General features: G+C 42.9%; 1 protein-coding gene across 11 annotated transcripts in view; it reads right to left on the reverse strand.

Moving 5' to 3' along the window:
- LOC311130025 (nectin-4-like) overlaps positions 1 to 2,175 on the reverse strand; it is a 54,258-nt gene extending 52,083 nt beyond the window's left edge. For 6 of the 11 annotated variants that reach the window (XR_014613329.1, XM_084162628.1, XM_084162627.1 and 3 more), the window contains exons 1-2: positions 2,070 to 2,175; positions 1,074 to 1,248 (exon numbers count right to left, since the gene is read on the reverse strand). Coding sequence is in view for 5 of the 11 variants with exons in the window: in XM_084162628.1 (XP_084018754.1) it covers positions 1,074 to 1,212 (139 nt within the window). In the remaining 6 variants the exon portion in view is untranslated. Of the gene's footprint in view, positions 1 to 115; positions 174 to 1,073; positions 1,249 to 2,069 lie in introns of all 11 variants that reach the window. The other 5 variants (XR_014613330.1, XM_084162629.1, XM_084162633.1 and 2 more) reach the window with 2 other exon arrangements.
- Between the last annotated feature and the right edge of the window lie 17,525 nt (positions 2,176 to 19,700).

Below are 19,700 nucleotides of genomic sequence, written 5' to 3' on the forward strand. Positions count from 1 at the left end.
ACTTGCGGGAGACGTTGCAAGCAAAGGAATTGTGAAATACAGCATTGCGATAGCCTACATCTTTTGATTACCGATGCATGGTTCTAACTGTCTGCCTGGTGGGTGACATGCCTACCTTTGCCTGGCTGTGCCCCTCCAATCTCTCGCTCCATCACTAGCTCGCTCTTTCTTTGCTGTGAAAGAGAAAATATAAATTGCCCATCCAAGAAGGCTCAAGGTCATTGTCCATACTTTTCAAAATCTTAGCTACCAAGCAGTCATCATCAGTTATCTCCATCGCTTCATTCAATGACTCAATAGTGGACACTCTTACTGACCGTTGTGGCTGCTTCGCGTGATGTATTGTTGTTCTACCTTCTTGCCTTTGTGCTGTTGTCTGTGCCCAATAATGTTTGTACCATGTTTTGTGCTGCTACCATGTTGTGCTGCTGCCATGTTGTGTTGCTACCATGTTGTTGTCATGTGGTGTTGCTACCATGCTGTGTTGTCATGTGTTGCTGCCATGCTAGGTTGTTGTCTTAGGTCTCTCTTGTCCTGATGTGTGTTTTGTCTTATATTTTTAATCCCAGCCCCTGTCCCCGCAGGAGGCCTTTTGCCTTTTGGTAGGCCTTCATTGTAAATAAGAATTTGTTCTTAACTGACTTGCCTAGTTAAATAATATATATTATATATAATTAATTATAATTGGTCATTTAGCAGACGCTCTTATCCAGAGCGACTTACAGGAGCAATTAGGGTTAAGTGCCTTGCTCAAGGGCACATCGACAGATTTTTCACCTAGTGGGCTCGGGGATTAGAACCAGCGACCTTTCGGTTTCTGGCACAACGCTCTTAACCACTAAGCTACCCTGTACGACGCTGCCTAAATAAAGGTTAAATAAAAATATTAAAAGCCTAATTTACTGCCTTTAAAAAAACATAGCTGATATGGCTGACTTGCTTAAAAAATTTGGTTTTTAATGACAATTGAGATGTACAAATTATGGCATTAGGGAATGATGAGCGGATAAGAGGCAATCCGTAACTTCAATTAAGACATTAATGAGCAGCATACCATACATTTTTGGACTCACTTTGTTGTGCTGTGCTCACTTGAACATGAAGGTGGCGCGGCAGTACTTCTTGCTGTCGAAGTCTGGCATGCTCTGAATTTATGGTGCTTTCCAGACAACTGGGAATCATACCGTCAGTGATTGAAAGTACGACTCCCATCCGCTGACTCGTTCATCTCGCCTAGTTTCCTGTGGGCTGTCCAAAAGGAGATGTAGGCCTATCAGGGGCTATAGGCTACATTCATCAAGCTAACCAAACCATGGCAAAGTGGAATTACAAAAAAATATATATATATATATATATTTTAGTCAGTAGGTCTAGCCTATGCCTATTGAAAGGACAAGTCAATCTCGCAAATAGGACATTTATAACGGTTTGTATTCTTAACATCTGCCACATAATAAGGGCACAATTGCCAGACAATAGCCTAACGTTTTATGAAGTTAAATAAAGAAGCCCTTATCTCTTGGAACATATTCAAATTCCTTTATTAGTCACTAACTCACAATAATGATTATTTTGATGGGACATTTTGTTTCTTCGTTCGGAGTTATGTCGATATTCCTTCTTAAATCGCTCGACAACGTTATAGAAAAAATGGTTTATTGGCTAAATGTGGCAACTCTTCTCTTGCTGCGACATAAACTAAATGGTCGTTTTCAAGCCGTTACAGGTTTCGCTTAGACTTTTCTGCACCCTGTACGACGCTGTTGTTTTGTGTTTATACTTTTTCATAATGACAACGTCAAGTTTGATGTTGGACGACAGAATGTTCATGATGTCGCTACGATAATTGTCTATAGACATGTCGATCGACGGACCCCGTCTGTTTTTACATGTCGATCGACGGACCCCGTCTGTTTTTCCCTATAGATGCGGGGTGGGTATAATTTGTGCGACGTTCCAAGAGGAATCTGTTCCAAAAACGTTGTAAATAACAAGGTTTCCAACAAACAACGCATGCAAAGTAGCACGATCTATTCACCTAACTAGCGGCAGAATAGGCATCAACTCACCACGTAGTTAATCTTAAAATGTTGGTGCATAGCAGAAGCCATTCTTCTTCGAGGTTTCGTCTGTTTCAAATTGCCCTTTTTTTCCCGAGATGACGCTTCTTCGATTAGGTAGCTAATTATTTGCCTGGCTGCCAGACATTTTCAATGTAACTGTTAACAGGCATTATGCGTGAATTATCGTGAATAACAGCTATCAACCAGTATTCAAAACAACCCGTTTTTATGCACTGTAATTATATTAGAAAAACAGTGGTGGAAAAAGTACCCAATTGTCATACTTGAGTAAAAGTATAGATACTGTACCGTCATAGGAAATGACAAACGTGAAAGTCACCCAGTAAAATTCTACTTGGGTAAAAGTCTAAGGTTTAAAATATACTTATGTATCAAAAGTAAATGAAGCATGTGTGTTTAACGAGTCCACCAGATCAAAGGAAGTAGGGATGACCAGGGATGTTCTGTTGATAAGTGTCTGAATTTGACAATTTTCCTGTCCTGCCATTCAAAATGTAACAAGTACTTTTGCGTGTCAAGGAAAATGAATGAAGTAAAAAGTACAATATTTTCTTTAGGAATGAAGTGAAGTTAAAAGTAGTCAAAAATATAAATAGTAAAGTACAGATACCCCCCAAAATACTACTTAATTAGTACTTTAAAGTATTTTTACTTAAGTACTTTACACCATTGGAAAAACATAAAAACAGAACTATGGTTGAACTGCCAAATTAACGCACATAGAGCACTGGACAGCCCTGAAGCCTAGTTGAACGCCTTCACTAGCTGCAATTGTAGTAATGGGGGTGATGTGTTATATAGCCTGTTATTATACTTTGGCTATTTACATAAAAGTCACCATAGGCCTACGTTAGGGATTGTGATGTAGCATATGCTTGTGTGTTAGCTTTCTATATCTGGTTAAAATGATTATTTAGAGCATCAAACTCATGTGTCAGAGTGGATTTTTGGGAAGTAGCTATGGTTTAAGTTAACTAAAGAATGTCTCCTTCCACACTCTTCTTTCAGGTGCCCTATGATGCCAGATCACTGCACTCAGCTGCTATAGAACCTTCATCTTTGCATGTACATTATGCTATAGCCTAGAACTAATCCACCCAGAAATGATTGGGTCAGACATTGGAATGTGTAGCCTAATTTCTCATGATGAAGCACTTTGCTCATATTAGGCATATCTGTAAAATGGGAAAGGAATAGCCTATATCTTCAGAGTATTTTTTCATTATGTTAGTAGTGGTGCTTGTGCCATTTTTTTTGTCCACTGGGTATCATCAGTGTTAATACTGTATTTTTGTTGGAAAGCCAAGTACATTTGAAAAAATATACTTTTTTTTTTACTAAACATTGTTGATTATAGTCTACTGTTTACAAATGACCACCTCATCTAAAATCAGTTTTCAATTTGATAATTACAGTTCATTCTGAAGGTATTCAGACCATTTCACTTTTTCCACATTTTGTTACGTTACAGCCTTATTCTAAAATGGATTAAATTAATTGTTTTCCTCATCAATGTACACACAATACCCCATAATAACAAAGCGGAAACAGGTTTTTAGAAATTTTTGGTAATCTCAATATTTATGTAAATAAGGTATTTGTTGTTTATTTTTAATAAATGTGCAAAGATTTATAAAAACCTGTTTTCGCTTTGTCAATATAGGGGTTATTATGTGCAGATTGCTGAGGATTTTTATTTATTTAATCCATTTTAGAATAAGGCTGTAACGTAACAAAATGTGGAACAAGTCAAGGGGTCTGAATGAGACTTGAAATTGAGCTCATGTGCATCCTGTTTCAATCAATCATCCTTGAGATGTTTCTACAACTTGATTGGAGTCCACCTGGGGTAAATTCAATTGATTGGACATGATTTGGAAAGGCACACAACTGTCTATATAAGGTCCCACAGTTGACAGTGTATGTCAGAGCAAAAACCAAGCCATGAGGTCGAAGGAATTGTCCGTAGAGCTCCGAGACAGGATTGTGTCAAGGCACAGATCTGGGGAAGGGTACCAAAACATTTCTGTGGCAATGAAGGTCCCCAAGAACACAGTGGCCTCCATCATTCTTAAATGGAAGAAGTTTGGAACCCCCAAGACTTCCTAGAGCTGGCTGCCCGACCAAACTTATTTTGATTTGGATTAGCAATCAGGGGAGAAGGGCCTTGGTCAGGGAGGTGACCATGGGAGAACCTTCCAGAAGGACAACAATCTCTGCAGCACTCCACCAATCAGGCTTTTATGGTAGAGTGGCCAGACCGAAGCCACTCCAAAAGGCACCTAAAGGACTCTCAGACCATGACAAACAAGATTCTCTGGTCTGACGAAAACAAGATTGAACTCTTCTGCCTGAATGCCAAGCGTCACGTCTGGAGGAAACTTGGCACCATCCCTATGGTGAAGCATGGTGGTGGCAGCATCATGCTGTGGGGATGTTCTTCAGCGACAGGTACTCAGAGACTAGTCAGGATCGAGGGAAAGATGACCGGAGCAAAGTACAGAGAGATCCTTGATGAAAACCTTCTTCAGAGCGCTCAGGACCTCAGACTGGGGTGAAGGTTCACCTTCCAACAGGACAACAACCCTAAGCACACAGCCAAGACAATGCAGGAGTAGCTTCGGGACCAGTCTCTGAATGTCCTTGAGTGGCCCAGCCAGAGCCCAGACTTGAACCCGATCAAACATCTCTGCAGAGACCTGAAAATAGCTGTGCAGCGATGCTCTCCATCCAACCTGACAGAGCTTGAGAGGATCTGCAGAGAAGAATGGGAGAAACTCCTCAAATACAGGTGTGCCAAGCTTGTAGCGTCATACCCAAGAAGACTCGCATCCGGAAGAAAATTCAACCCCTTTAAAATAGCCTAGGCCGTACAAATCATACTAATATCATAAAAATATATGCCATTTAGCAGATGCTTTAACCCATAGCAACTTAGATCAATTTTACATATGGGTGGTCCCAGAATTCGAACCCACTATCATGGCATTGCAAACGCTACAAACTGAGCTAGAGGACCACTAATACCTTGCAGTTATATTTCCTGTAGTCTAGTTTAAAGGGGCAATCTGCAGTTTAAACAACAACCATAAAGCGGTTACCCCACCTGTTTTGTTACAGGTGTGGGATAGGGGTGGAGAAATGTAAACACTCAAATTGATAAACAGAGAGATGGATGCAATGACTTACCATCCATGAGTTCAACGTTGTATGTATTTGAGGCTATATGGTGTTTGTTTACAATTACATATAAGCTTATATTTTGGGTTACGATGGGGTGAGACAACTGAACTATGCTCATGAAGCCTTTTTCTGCTATATTCTTCTTGAAAAAAAAAACTAAGGTTATTAATTAGGCCTCTATTGTCCAGCGACTGTCGAGCCAAAACCATTATGCCAAGAGTTCCGTACCCCTTGACGAGGTCGCTAGTTGTTGGGTTATGGTTGCTACGATTGGCCTTACCCAGGGCTTCTTTAAAACATGACAACATTTAGTTTGAAGATGCTAAAAAACAAGTGTTGGTGTCTGAAAGAGATTCAAATCAAGTGTTATGTCACATGCTTCGTAAACGACAGGCGTAGACTAACAGTGAAATGCTTACTTACGGCCCCTCCCAACAATGCAAAGAGAAAGAAAATAGAAAAAGTAATAACAGGTAATAATAAATACAATGAGTAATGATACGTGTGTACAACATCTCTCTCTCTGTCTCTGTGCAAAGCTGTCATCAAGGCAAAGGGTGGCTATTTGAAGTATCTCAAATATAAAATATTTTGATTTGTTTAACACTTTTTTTGGTTACTACATGATTATGATATTCTACAATGACATGTCATATTATTTTTGTCCAGACAGCATCGGATACATGGGCTACACATACTAAGACAGAGGGGTGCTGTTTGTCTCGCTTTTATACTTTCTCTGGTGTAATAGATTCAACCTCTTGAGAAATGAAGGAAATGTATGAAACACGGATAGACACGAATGAGAAATCATTTTAGGTGTATGTTGATTTAAAAAAAATAGTTAAACATTTTGGGGAAGCCTGACTTCCCCTTGGCATCCATGAATACACACCACGTTTTAGGCTGAATGTCTACACTTATGTTGTTTTTAATAGATATCCCTTAGCTTTCCATTTCAATGGCAGGTGCACAGTGCACTGTTAGGATGCTGGACTTATTTTGGAGTAGACGAACGTGCGCAGGTAACCTACTTAACCTACTTTTTGAAGTGATTTGTTTGACATTCAGATGAAAATATCATGACTGTTTGTGTTCATGACATTAAAAGGTAATACATTTTTATAGTAAAATTACTTGTCTTTACTTTAAAGCAGCCGTGAAAGCACGGGTGGGACTGGGTAGTGGGATGTAGCCCACTGGGGAGCCAGGCCCACCCAATTAGATTGAGCAACACATTTTATTTTATTTTAAATGCTCTCTACTCTGGGTGATCGTGCAAAGATTGACATTAAAACTTGACGTCGAGAGAAGCCTTCAAAACCGGCCACTAGGGGCATCAGTGAGCACTATTACCATAAATTAGGGGGGGTTAACCCTAATCAAAAAACCTTCACCCTTCCCTTAACCATTCGGAATGAGTGCCTCTTAGAAATGTGACATTTGCAGAACGTGGATAAATGTCTAATTCTGCAGTGAGACTGTGAGAGCTTGTTGTGCTTGTCAGTGTGTTTACCTAAACATGCAAACACCATCAGATATAATTCATAGCAAGCAGTGCACTGGAATTACATTCAGATGAGCTGGAATGACATTCACTCTAATGGGATGGGTGGGCAAAAAAGAACTAACTGAAAGCCAAACCCCCAATAAGCCATGAATATGACCGCATTAAATTCCACAGCCAACTTCATTTGTTCATTTAGCAAACAAGACAGCACACAATCCAGTGCCTTTTTCAGTCAACACACCTAAATTATATTTTAGCTTTAAAAATGCAACATTCTCTCAGCCTCATGGCAAAATGTGTAGAATTGCATGACATTAGCCATAAAACTGCACATGTATCTCTTTATCCCATGGCAAAATGTGTAGAATTGCATGACACTAGCCATAAAACTGCACATGTATCTCTTTATCCCATGGCAAAATGTGTAGAATTGCAGAAAGTTAGCTGTTCACAAAATAAAAGTGTGCATGCACAAGCACACATAGGTCCCATAAAAAATAAAAAAAAAGAGGCCAATAATAGAGACCCCCGAATGTCACGGTCTAATTCGCACTCTGGATGGTACTTTCAAGTGAATTTATTGCTGTATGCTAATACCCCGATATAAAATCCTGACCTTGAATGCAAACATAAAGACTTTTGGAATTGATTCATGATTTATTTGAACAGGGAAATGTACCAAACCTAAGATGAAGTATTTAATCTGTTGAACAATCATAATTACACTGAACAAAAATATAAACACAACATGTAAAGTGTTGAGCCCATGTTTAGCCCAAATAACTTCACAGATCTTCATTGTAAAGGGTTTAAACACTGTTTCCCATGCTTGTTCAAAGAACCATAAACAATTAATGAACATGCACCTGTGGAACGGCCGTTAAGACACAAACAGCTTACAGACGGTAGGCAATTAAGGTCACAGTTATGAAAACTTAGGACATTAAAAGAGGCCTTTCTACTGACTCTGAAAAACACCAAATGAAAGATGCCCAGGGTCCCTGCTCATCTGCGTGAACGTGCCTTAGGCATGCTGCAAGGAGGCCTGAGGACTGCAGATGTGGCCAGGGCAATAAATTGCAATGTCCGTACTGTGAGACGCCTAAGAAAGAGCTACAGGGAGACAGGACGGACAGCTGACCGTCCTCGCAGTGGCAGACCACGTGTAACAACACCTGCACAGGATCGGTACATCCGAACATCACACCTGCGGGACAGGTACAGGATGGCAACAATAACTGCCAGAGTTACACCAGGAACGCACAATCCCTCCATCAGTGCTCAGACTGTCCGCAATAGGCTGAGAGAGGCTGGACTAAGGGCTTGTAGGCCTGTTGTAAGGCAGGTCTTCACCAGACATCACCGGCAACAACGTCGCCTATGGGCACAAACCCACCGTTGATGGACCAGACAGGACTGGCAAAAAGTGTTCTTCACTGACGAGTCGCGGTTTTGTCTCACCAGGGGTGATGGTCGGATTTGCGTTTATCGTCGAAGGAATGAGCGTTACACAGAGGCCTGTACTCTGGAGCGGGATCGATTTGGAGGTGGCGGGTCCGTCATGGTCTGGGGCGGTGTGGCACAGCATCATCGGACTGAGCTTGTTGTCATTGCAGGCAATCTCAACGCTGTGCGTTACAGGGAAGACATCCTCCTCCCTCATGTGGTACCCTTCCTGCAGGCTCATCCGTTCATGACCCTCCAGCATGACAATGCCACCAGCCATACTGCTCGTTCTGTGCGTGATTTCCTACAAGACAGGAATGTCAGTGTTCTGCCATGGCCAGCAAAGAGCCCGGATCTCAATCCCATTGAGCACGTCTGGGACCTGTTGGATCGGAGGGTGAGGGCTAGGGCCATTCCCCCCAGAAATGTCAGGGAACTTGCAGGTGCCTTGGTGGAAGAGTGGGGTAATCTGGTGCAGTCCATGAGGAGGAGATGCACTGAAGTACTTAATGCAGCTGGTGGCCACACCAGATACTGACGGTTACTTTTGATTTTGACCCCACCTTTGTTCAGGGGCACATTATTCAATTTCTGTTAGTCACATGTCTGTGGAACTTGTTCAGTTTATGTCTCAATTGTTGAATCTTGTTGTTCATACAAATATTTACACATGTTAAGTTTGCTGAAAATAAACGCAGTTGACAGTGAGAGGACTTCTTTTTTTACTGAGTTTAAAAAGATCCCAAAAATGTTCAACATGCACAAGAAACTTATTTCTCTCAAATATTTGGGCACAAATTTGTTTACATCCCTGTTAGTGAGCATTTCTCCTTTGCCAAGATAATCCATCCCCCTGACAGGTGTGGCATATCAAGAAGCTGATTAAACAGCATGATCATTACACAGGTGCACCTTGTGCTGAGGACAATAAAAGGCAACTCTAAAATGTGCCGTTTTGTCACACAACACAATGCCACAGATGTCTCAAGTTGAGGGAGCTGCAGGAATGTCCACCAGAGCTGTTGCCAGAGAATGTAATGTTAATTTATTTTCCATATGCCTCCTCCAACGTCGTTTTAGAGAATCTGGCAATATGTCCAACCGGCCTCACAACCGCAGACCACGTGTATGGCGTTTTGCTGATGACAACGTTGTGAACAGAGTGCCCCATGGTGGCGGTGGAGTTATGGTATGGGCAAGCATACGCTACAGACAACGAACACAATTGCATTTTATCGATGGCAATTTGAATGCACAGCGATACCATGACGAGATCCTGAGGCCCATTGTCGTTCCATTCACCCGCCGCCATCACCTCATGTTTCAGCATGATAATGCACAGCCCCATGTCGCAAGGATCTGTACACAATTCCTGGAAGCTGAAAATGTCCCAGTTCTTCCATAGCCTGCATACTCACCAGACATGTCACCCATTGACCATGTTTGGGATGCTCTGGATCGACCTGTACGACAGCGTGTTCCAGTTTCCGTCAATATCCAGCAACTTCACACAGCGACTGAAGAGGAGTGGGACAATATTCCACAGACCACAATCAACAGCCTGATCAACTGTATGCGAAGGAGATGTGTTGCGCTGCATGAGGCAAATGGTGGTCACTCCAGACACTAACTGGTTTTCTGATACACGCCCCTACTTTAAAAAAAGGTATCTGTATTCCCAGTCATGTGAAATCCATAGATAAGGGTCTAATTAATTTATAACAATTGACTGATTTCCTTATATGAACTGTAACTCGATAAAATTGTAGAAATTGTTGCATGTTGCTTTTATATTTTTGTTCAGTATATATTGAAAAGATCCACCTTGCGTCGATTAAGGTTTAAAATGTTATGGCCCCCGAATCTGGGTCTGTGCCCCACCTTGGCCACCCCATTCAAAATGTTCTGGACATGCCACTGCTCTCCAGTGGGGCTGGTTGGTGACTCCCTGACATATTTCCCTGTCAGGGAAATAAAGCAACCTCACAGAGTTACTCATTAACGAGAACTTTATTGCCAGATGACATATGAAGGATGTTGTTTTGTACAAAGACAGAGCAATGTATGAACATATGGAGGAACATAACAGGAATGGCTAATATATGAATGTTATCTGATGTTAGCAAGTTATTGATTTAATTAACCTTATTTCTAAGGCTACATATATTAATATGGGCTATTTTCAGCCCTTTCCTGAGTAGCCAATCAGATGTAATGATGAGTTCAATGTACAATGTCCTAGGCACAACCGAGCAAACACTACCTCTTCCTTCCTAATCTGACCTTTGAATCTTGGTCCACTGACATTTTTTAGGAAGGCATATAAATGCTGGCCCTTGGGCTCGCTTTCCCACCTCTTCTGCCACACATCTATCATAATGGCTCTAAATTTACATTTGGCCTCCCCTACCTCTCCCGGTCGTACTGTCTGAACTAACATCACTGTGTATTTTTATTTTTTTATTTCACCTTTATTTAACCAGGTAAGCCAGTTGAGAACAGGTTCTCATTTACAACTGCGACCTGGCCAAGATAAAGCAAAGCAGTGTGATAAAAACAACACAGAGTTACATATGGGGTAAAAGTCATAAAGTCAAAAATACAACAGAAAATATATATACAGTGTGTGCAAATGTAGCAAGTTATGGAGGTAAGGCAATACATAGGCTATAGTGCAGAATAATTACAATAGTATTAACACTGGAATGCTAGATGTGCAAGAGATTATGTGCAAATAGAGATACTGGGGTGCAAAAGAGCAAAATAAATAACAATATAGGGATGAGGTAGTTGGGTGGGCTAATTTCAGATGGGCTGTGTACAGGTGCAGTGATCGGTAAGGTGCTCTGACAACTGATGCTTAAAGTTATTGAGGGAGATAAGAGTCCAGCTTCAGAGATTTTTGCAATTCGTGTATCAGGGTTCTCCAACTGTTTACGTATTTAAAATCATGATATAGTTCATAAACTAGTTTATTTTGAAAAGCAACCAGGCTGCCATTGACAGCGATGTTGTTTTATGCCATTTCAAATAGTTATAGTGCACAGTAATAATGTTTGGTGGCAGGATGTGTGCTATTATCAGATCTTCCTGTCTGAAGCCGAAAAATACAGGAAATTCAAAAACGACTTTGACCTATGCACTAACAATACTTTTCAGCATAAGCAGCTTAACTACTGCTAGAGTACTTCAACAACAGATGTATTCACACTGGATGCGTTGATTAGGAGTCAAACCTTCGCTCAAACAGCCTAATGCATACTCTTAGAGAAGTTTACCCCATTAATATACACTCATGCAATCTGCCATCTGGGAATCTGTTCAATGTTCCTAATGTTGATATAGACCCATTGGTTCTTAAAGGGGCAATCTGCTGTTCAAACAACAAAAAAGTTGTCAACCCACCACTGTTTTGGTAAAAAGTTGAAGAATTGGGGGTGGAGAAATGTAACTACTCTCAAAATCATCGATAGAGCTATGGATACAAAATTAAAATTGTAACCATATTCAGAGGCTAAACAGTGTTTGTTTAAAATTAAATTGTTTACAAACCATTGAGTTGAACAAGTAAATATTTGGGGTTCTGATGGGGTATGACAATTGGACTAAGCTCATGAGGATTTTATTATATAAGTTATATTCTTCAAGAATCAATGGGTGTGTGTAAAACATTTAAAAGTAAACCTTTTTTTTGACGCAATCTTTTTGACCCTTTAAATCAGAGCTGCTGGAAAACGTGTGGCAAGACCGCATTTGCCTAGTACTTGTAGGGTTTAATATTACGAAATTGACCCCCCCAAAAAAAAAAAAAAAAAACTACTGTAGATTTTACATTTTAGTCATTTAGCAGACGCTCTTATCCAGAGCAACTTACAGTTAGTGCAAGTGCTGGTAAAATGAGGAGGAGGATTATTTAAGATACTGTTTGAAGAGGTAGGGTTTCAGATGTTTTCGGAAGATGGACAGGAACTCTGCTGTCCTAGCTTCAGGGGGAAGCTGGTTCCACCATTGGGGTGCCAGGACAGAGAAGAGCTTGGACTGGGCTGAGCGGGAGCTGCCCTCCCATAGATGTAGGCTACCTGCGGGATGCCACTTGTCACTCATAAAATAAAAAAAACAGAGACTGATGTATGAGAGAAAACATTGGTAATTGTTTTATTACAAATTAAACTAGCATATGCATTTTTCAAAAAACTATGTTAAAACAAAGGTATAGTTAGGCCTCAAATTGACTTGACAGGCAAATGGGAATTTCAACAGTCAGACAACCTGCAACAAAATAAACCCTAACGAAACATAACCTAAGTCTACTGAAATCCACTATCCTTCACTTACAGCGCCTTCGGAAAGTATTCAGACCCCTTGACTTGCCACAATCCTGTTTCGGCGCTCTACGGCTTGGTTTTTGCTTTGACATACACTGTCAACTGTGGGACCTTATATAGACAGGTGTGTGCCTTTCCAAATCGTGTCCAATCAATTGAATTTACCACAGGTGGACTCCAATCAAGTTGTAGAAACATCTCAAGGATGGTTAATGTAAACAGGATGCACCTGAGCTAATTTTCAAGTCTCATAGCAAAGGTAAATAAGTTATTTCTGTTTTTTATTTGTAATATATGTACAAAAATGTCTAAAAACCTGTTTTCCCTTTGTCATTATGGGGTATTGTGTGTAGATTTGAGGGGAAAAAATAATTTAATCCATTTTAGAATAAGGCTGTAATGTAACAAAATATGGATAAAGTCAAGGGGTCTGAATACTTTCCGAATGCACTGTATATCAGGATCTTTTATAAAGTCATGTCACTGTAAAATAGTGACACTCTTGAGTAGGTTACCACTGCATACAAGTTTAAAAATAGGCTATTATTAGTTCGAAGTCATGCCATCTTACCTGACCGACAGTTGAGCTTGAAGCAATGCCAATGTGGTAGACAGCGTATGCACTTCGAATGCTTCATCTTTGGCAGGGGTGGATGTGGATGGACCTCTGTCTTAGTCCCTTCTGATAACTAAATACACAAGGTTTTGCCGTGTTAGCTAGCTAGCCAGGCTGTGTAGTAATGTTACACATCACACAAACGGTAACAAATTGACAGTTGGTGTAGAAAGCTACAGTGTCATTGTAGCTAGCTAGCTAGCTAGCTAGCTAGCAAAGATAAACAGAGCAGAGCATGTCACTTTGCACTGGTAGCTAACAACTTTGTAACCATTTACAACTACTTTGTTTCAAGTGTGTCACTGTTAGAAGTAGAAGTCACTTACATCGTTTGCTTAACTAGGTTATTTTGCCGGCTAGTCACTGACGAACACATCATCAGCTAACGTTAGCTACAAGGAAGAAAGCGGGTGTATCTGTAGGTGTCAAGCATACCTGTCCAGCAGAAACGATGCCATTTCGTTATCGCGTCTAAGATGGAGTTGACTCTGAAGTTACTGCCACCTTTCAAAACTGTCACCGATAAATACTCTTTACCAATATCTTGTTGTTTTCGTTTTTTTCTCTTCGGTTGATAGTAACACTCAAAATCTTGGGTAGCCGGGCGTTTGTCTGCCATTTGAGCAGATTACTACTAAAACAGTTGCAGCGTACCAGGCAGGGAGCTGTCTTGTCGTGAGAACAATGATTCAGATAGCCTTGCTGTGTACGTCTGACGCAAACACATTCCATTGATTTTGTTTTGACGCCCTAACATAACAAATAATATAAACAAACTGACGTAGCAGATTTCGAACTGACACTGGCTTTAAATGTAAGAAAAAGTTTAAACGAGTGAAATTACTGACCCAACCCTTTAAGGTCGTCGGGTAAGCTTGGCGTCGGGTAAGTTTGGCTTTATACATAGCTTGGGCTTTGTCGAGTAAGGCTTAAACTATGTATTTAGATTGTAGTTAGGTATTGTAGGTAGGTATCGTGGGTTGTTGTAGGTAGTTATTGTATGTAATTATTGTAGGTTTGTATTGTATTCGGCGGTGCCGGATGTAGCACGAAGCTAGCTAGCTAGCTAACTCACCACCTGGACTAGCTGGCGAGTAGCTATTTGCAACGGTATAGTTGTTTCACGCCTGAGAGTGCCTGTAATTACGCCAGCTGGCTGCCTACAATAATTACATACAATAACTGCCTACCACTGAACCGTTAACGTTAGGTAGCAAGTGGCTACTGTGCTTGAAAATTAGCAAGCTTGTTGCAACCTGGATAGCTACTTGTAAACAATAGCTGGAACGACCGAGCGAACAGACGCGAACTGGCTGAGTCAATTCAGTGGCTAGCTTTGCACTTGGCTAGCTAACAGTAGCTGCTAGGGGTAAGTCATAACCTACACTTGTGTTTTGTTTTTTACATATTGATAGCCCGAGTCGTTCAAGGAATTCGGAACATGGGTGACTAGTTAACGTTAGTTTGGCTCTCTCTGTGTGTTCGTGCCGTGAAAGGAGGGGTTCTTCTTTGTCTGAAAGCAATGGCTAGCTAGTTTGCTAACTATTCTAGCTAACTAACTGGCTGAATAAGTTGACGACGGACTCGCTCAAGCTGTCGGGACTAACCCACAACGTTAGACATGGACACAAACGATCTGCTTGCGTGTTGATACACTGGTGGTTGTTGTGGCTGAGTATTGGCACTAAACCCTGCTGTTGGAGACCGGCATGCTGGCTGGCTGTGGCGTCTTATGACGAGGTGCCCGGACGTTTTTCACGGAATAATACTGCACCTAGTTAGCTAGCTGAATAAACTAGGTTAGTCTATTCCTAGAAAACATTGAACCGCTGTAGTTTACAACAATTATAGTTTCTGAGGTGGAAGTTGGGAGAGTTATATTTGGGAGTTGTGGTGAGGGAGGCCCCACTCTCTCCTTTCCCAGATGTTTAGTTAATTTTATTCCGGTCTCCTCTGCATTATTGTAGCCATCTGCTGCACCCTGTCAACTATGCCTCTGCCTCTGCCTATCCCTGTTCTCTCCTCTCCGCACAGGCTACACAAAGAGTTCCAGGTCTCAGGCAGCCTCTGGAACTGCCGTTCTGCTGCCAACAAGGCAGACTTCATCCCAGCCTATGCTACCCTCCAGTCCCTCGACTTCTTGGCGCTGACGGAAACATGGATTACCACAGAAAACACTGCTACTCCTGCTGCTCTCTCCTCGTCTGACCATGTGTTCTCACATACCCCGAGAGCATCTGGTCAGCGGGGTGGTGGCACAGGAATCCTCATCTCTCCCAAGTGGACATTCTCAATTTTTCCCCTGACGCATCTGTCTATCTCCTCATTTGAATTCCATGCTGTCACAGTCACTAGCCCATTTAAGCTTAATATCCTTGTCATCTATCGCCCTCCAGGTTCCCTTGGAGAGTTCATCAATGAGCTTGACGCCTTGATAAGATCCTTTCCTGAGGATGGCTCACCCCTCACAGTTCTGGGGGGTTTCTCCCTACGTCTACATTTGACTAATTTCTCTCTGCCTCCTTCTTTCCACTCCTCTCCTCTTTTGACCTCACCCTCTCACCGTCTCCCCCTACTCACAAGGCAGGCAATACGCTTGACCTAATCTTTACTAGATGCTGTTCTTCTACTAATCTCACTGCAACTCCCCTCCAAGTCTCCGACCACTACTTTGTATCCTTTTCTCTCTCCCTCTCCTCCAACACTACTCACTCTGCCCCTACACAGATGGTAATGCGCCGTCGCAACCTTCGCTCTCTCTCTCCCGCTACTCTCTCCTCTTCCATCCTATCATCTCTTCCCTCTGCTCAATCCTTCTCCCTCCAATCTCCTGATTCTGCCTCCTCAACCCTCCTCTCCTCCCTTTCTGCATCCTTTGACTCTCTATGTCCCCTATCCTCCCGGCCGGCTCGGTCCTCCCGTCCTGCTCCGTGGCTTGATGACTCATTGCGAGCTCACAGAACAGAGCTCCGGGCAGCTGAGCGGAAATGGAAGAAAACTAGACTCCCTGCAGACCTGGCATCTTTTCACTCCCTCCTCTCTACATTTTCTTCATCTGTTTCTGCTGCTAAGGCCACTTTCTACCACTCTAAATTCCAAGCATCCGCCTCTAACCCTAGGAAGCTCTTTGCCACCTTCTCCTCCGTGCTGAATCCCCCCCCCCCCTCCTCCCTCTCTGTGGATGCCTTCGTCAACCATTTTGAAAAGAAGGTTGACGACATCCGATCCTCGTTTGTTAAGTCAAATGACACTGCTGGTCCTGCTCACACTGCCCTACCCTATGCTTTGACTTCTTTCTCCCCTCTCTCTCCAGATAAAATCTTGCGACTTGTAACGGCAGGCCGCCCAACAACCTGCCCGCTTGACCCTATCCCCTCCTCTCTTCTCCAGACCATCTCCGGTGACCTTCTCCCTTACCTCACCTCGCTGATCAACTCATCCTTGACCGCTGGCTATGTCCCTTCCGTCTTCAAGAGAGCGAGAGTTGCACCCCTTCTCAAAAAACCAACACTCGATCCCTCTGATGTCAACAACTACAGACCAGTATCGCTTCTTTCTTTTCTCTCCAAAACTATTGAGCGTGCCGTCTTTAGCCAACTCTCTTGCTATCTCTCTCAGAATGACCTTCTTGATCCAAACCAGTCAGGTTTCAAGACTGGTCATTCAACTGAGACTGCTCTTCTCTGTGTCACAGAGGCTCTCCGCACTGCTAAAGCTCACTCTCTCTCCTCTGCTCTTGTCCTTCTAGACCTGTCTGCTGCCTTTGATACTGTGAACCATCAGATCCTCCTCTCCACCCTCTCCGAGCTGGGCATCTCCGGCGCGGCTCACTCTTGGATTGCGTCCTACCTGACCGGTCGCTCCTACCAAGTGGCGTGGCGAGAAGCTGTCTCCGCACCACGTGCTCTCACCACTGATGTCCCCCAGGGCTCAGTTCTAGGCCCTCTCCTATTCTCGCTATACACCAAGTCACTTGGCTCTGTCATATCCTCACATGGCCTCTCCTATCATTGCTACGCTGACGACACACAACTAATCTTCTCCTTTCCCCCTTCTGATAACCAGGTGGCGAATCGCATCTCTGCATGTCTGGCAGACATATCAGTATGGATGACGGATCACCACCTCAAGCTGAATCTCGGCAAGACGGAGCTGCTCTTCCTCCCGGGGAAGGATTGCCCGTTCCATGATCTCGCAATCACGGTTGACAACTCCGTTGTGTCCTCCTCCCAGAGTGCGAAGAGCCTTGGCGTGACCCTGGACAACACCCTGTCGTTCTCCGCTAACATCAAGGCGGTGACCCGATCCTGTAGGTTCATGCTCTACAACATTCGGAGAGTACGACCCTGCCTTACACAGGAAGCGGCACAGGTCCTAATCCAGGCACTTGTCATCTCCCGTCTGGATTACTGCAACTCGCTGTTGGCTGGGCTCCCTGCCTGTGCCATTAAACCCCTACAACTCATCCAGAATGCCGCAGCCCGTCTGGTGTTCAACCTTCCCAAGTTCTCTCACGTCACCCCGCTCCTCCGCACACTCCACTGGCTTCCAGTTGAAGCTCGCATCTGCTACAAGACCATGGTGCTTTCCTACGGAGCTGTGAGGGGAACGGCACCTCCGTACCTTCAGGCTCTGATCAGTCCCTACACCCAAACGAGGGCACTGCGTTCATCCACCTCTGGCCTGCTGGCTCCCCTACCTCTGCGGGAGCATATTTCCCGCTCAGCCCAGTCAAAACTGTTCGCTGCTCTGGCACCCCAATGGTGGAACAAGCTCCCTCACGACGCTAGGACAGCGGAGTCACTCACCACCTTCCGGAGACATTTGAAACCCCACCTCTTTAAGGAATACCTGGGATAGGATAAAGTAATCCTTCTTCCCCCCACCCCCCTTTACTCCAACCCCCCCCCCAACAAAAAAAAAAAAGTAAAGTGGTTATCCCACCGGCTATAAGGTGAATGCACCTATTTGTAAGTCGCTCTGGATAAGAGCGTCTGCTAAATGACGTAAATGTAAATGTTATAAACAGAAGAAGAATTGCTACAAAAGTAAACACCCCTCAGACCATAGCAATTGCCTAGACTCTGGCCATTGCTAATTGAGCAAAATACATGTTTGGGCCCGTTCAAACATTGAAAGTTCTTATGGAATTGTCATGTCAACCTTGTGACAAGGAGTTCGCATGCAAACTGGTGGGCACTCAGGCTTGCTTTGGCCTAGTTTACATCAACGTATAAAATACATTTCTCACCCACTCTTACCCCCCTCATCTGTTGAACAGAAACTACAGTAAAGTTTCCTGTCAAGTTCTGAAAGAAAAAAGGAAACATGTCAGCTAAATTATATCACATAATGCTTTAGGATTATATACTATATACAGTTCTGGCCAAATATATTGGCACCTTTGCAATTTTCTGAAATTATTCCCCATTTCATCTATAATAAAATGAAATTAAGGTGAGTTTGAGAAGTTAAATCAGGTTTTCTTGTGCCTTCTTCGGCATTTTACATTTACATTTTAGTCATTTAGCAGACAGTCTTATCCAGAGCGACTTACAGTTAGTAGTTGGCCAGCTACTTTGACCTTCTTGTTGGCTAAAACTACAACAAAACATTGCCAACCTCAAACATGGCAGGTAAACAATAGTAGTGCTATCAAACACTTGGTAATGACACAATGAGCAGTGTATGATGTAGACTAGGCTACAATCCTTCAGCTTTACATTGTCAGATCGTTTGAAAGTGATAGACAATAATCATATCTTTGGCCAGGATCTTTGGCCACCTCCATTCTGGCCCCACCAATGTTAACATGCATTGGGACAGTTGGGTCACTTAGTGCCTTCTCCCTCTGCATGAACTCTGGCCATCTAGGTAGTACATAAACAGACAATGGGATAAATAATGTCTACCAGCTATAGGGCCATTGGGAAATGTAAAATAATGTGAAAGCAGGCCTCCAACTGCATTGTCGAATTTGTGTTGATGAGAGGAATCACTTGAAACCATTGACGCGAACTGGCTGAGTCGATTCAATGGCTAGCTTTGCACTTGGCTGGCTAACAGTAGCTGCTAGGGGTAAGTTATAACCTACATTTGTGTTTTGTTTTTACATACTGGTAACCAGAGTCTTTCAAGGGAATTTGGGACATGGGTGACTAGTTAACGTTAGCGTGGCTCTCTCTGTGTGTTCGTGCCGTGGGAGGAGTTTTTTTTTTAGTTGGCAGAGAGCAATAGCTAGCTAGTATGCTAACTATTCTAGCTAACTAACTGGCTGAATAAGTTGACGACGGACTTGCTCAAGCTGTCGGGACTAACCCAGAACTTTACACAACGTTAGACACGGACACGAATGATCTGCTTGGCATGTTGACACACTGGTGGTTTGTTGTGGCCGAGTATTGGTGCTAAACCGTGTTGTTGGAGGCTGGCATGCTAATTGGCTGTGGCGTCATAGGATTCGGTGCCCTGGACGGTTTTCACGGAAGAATACCGTACCAAGTTAGCTAGCTGAATAAACGAAGTTAGTCTATTCC

Source organism: Coregonus lavaretus (genome assembly GCF_964263955.1).
Source record: "Coregonus lavaretus genome assembly, chromosome: 5".
Classification (NCBI taxonomy): Eukaryota; Metazoa; Chordata; class Actinopteri; order Salmoniformes; family Salmonidae; genus Coregonus; species Coregonus lavaretus.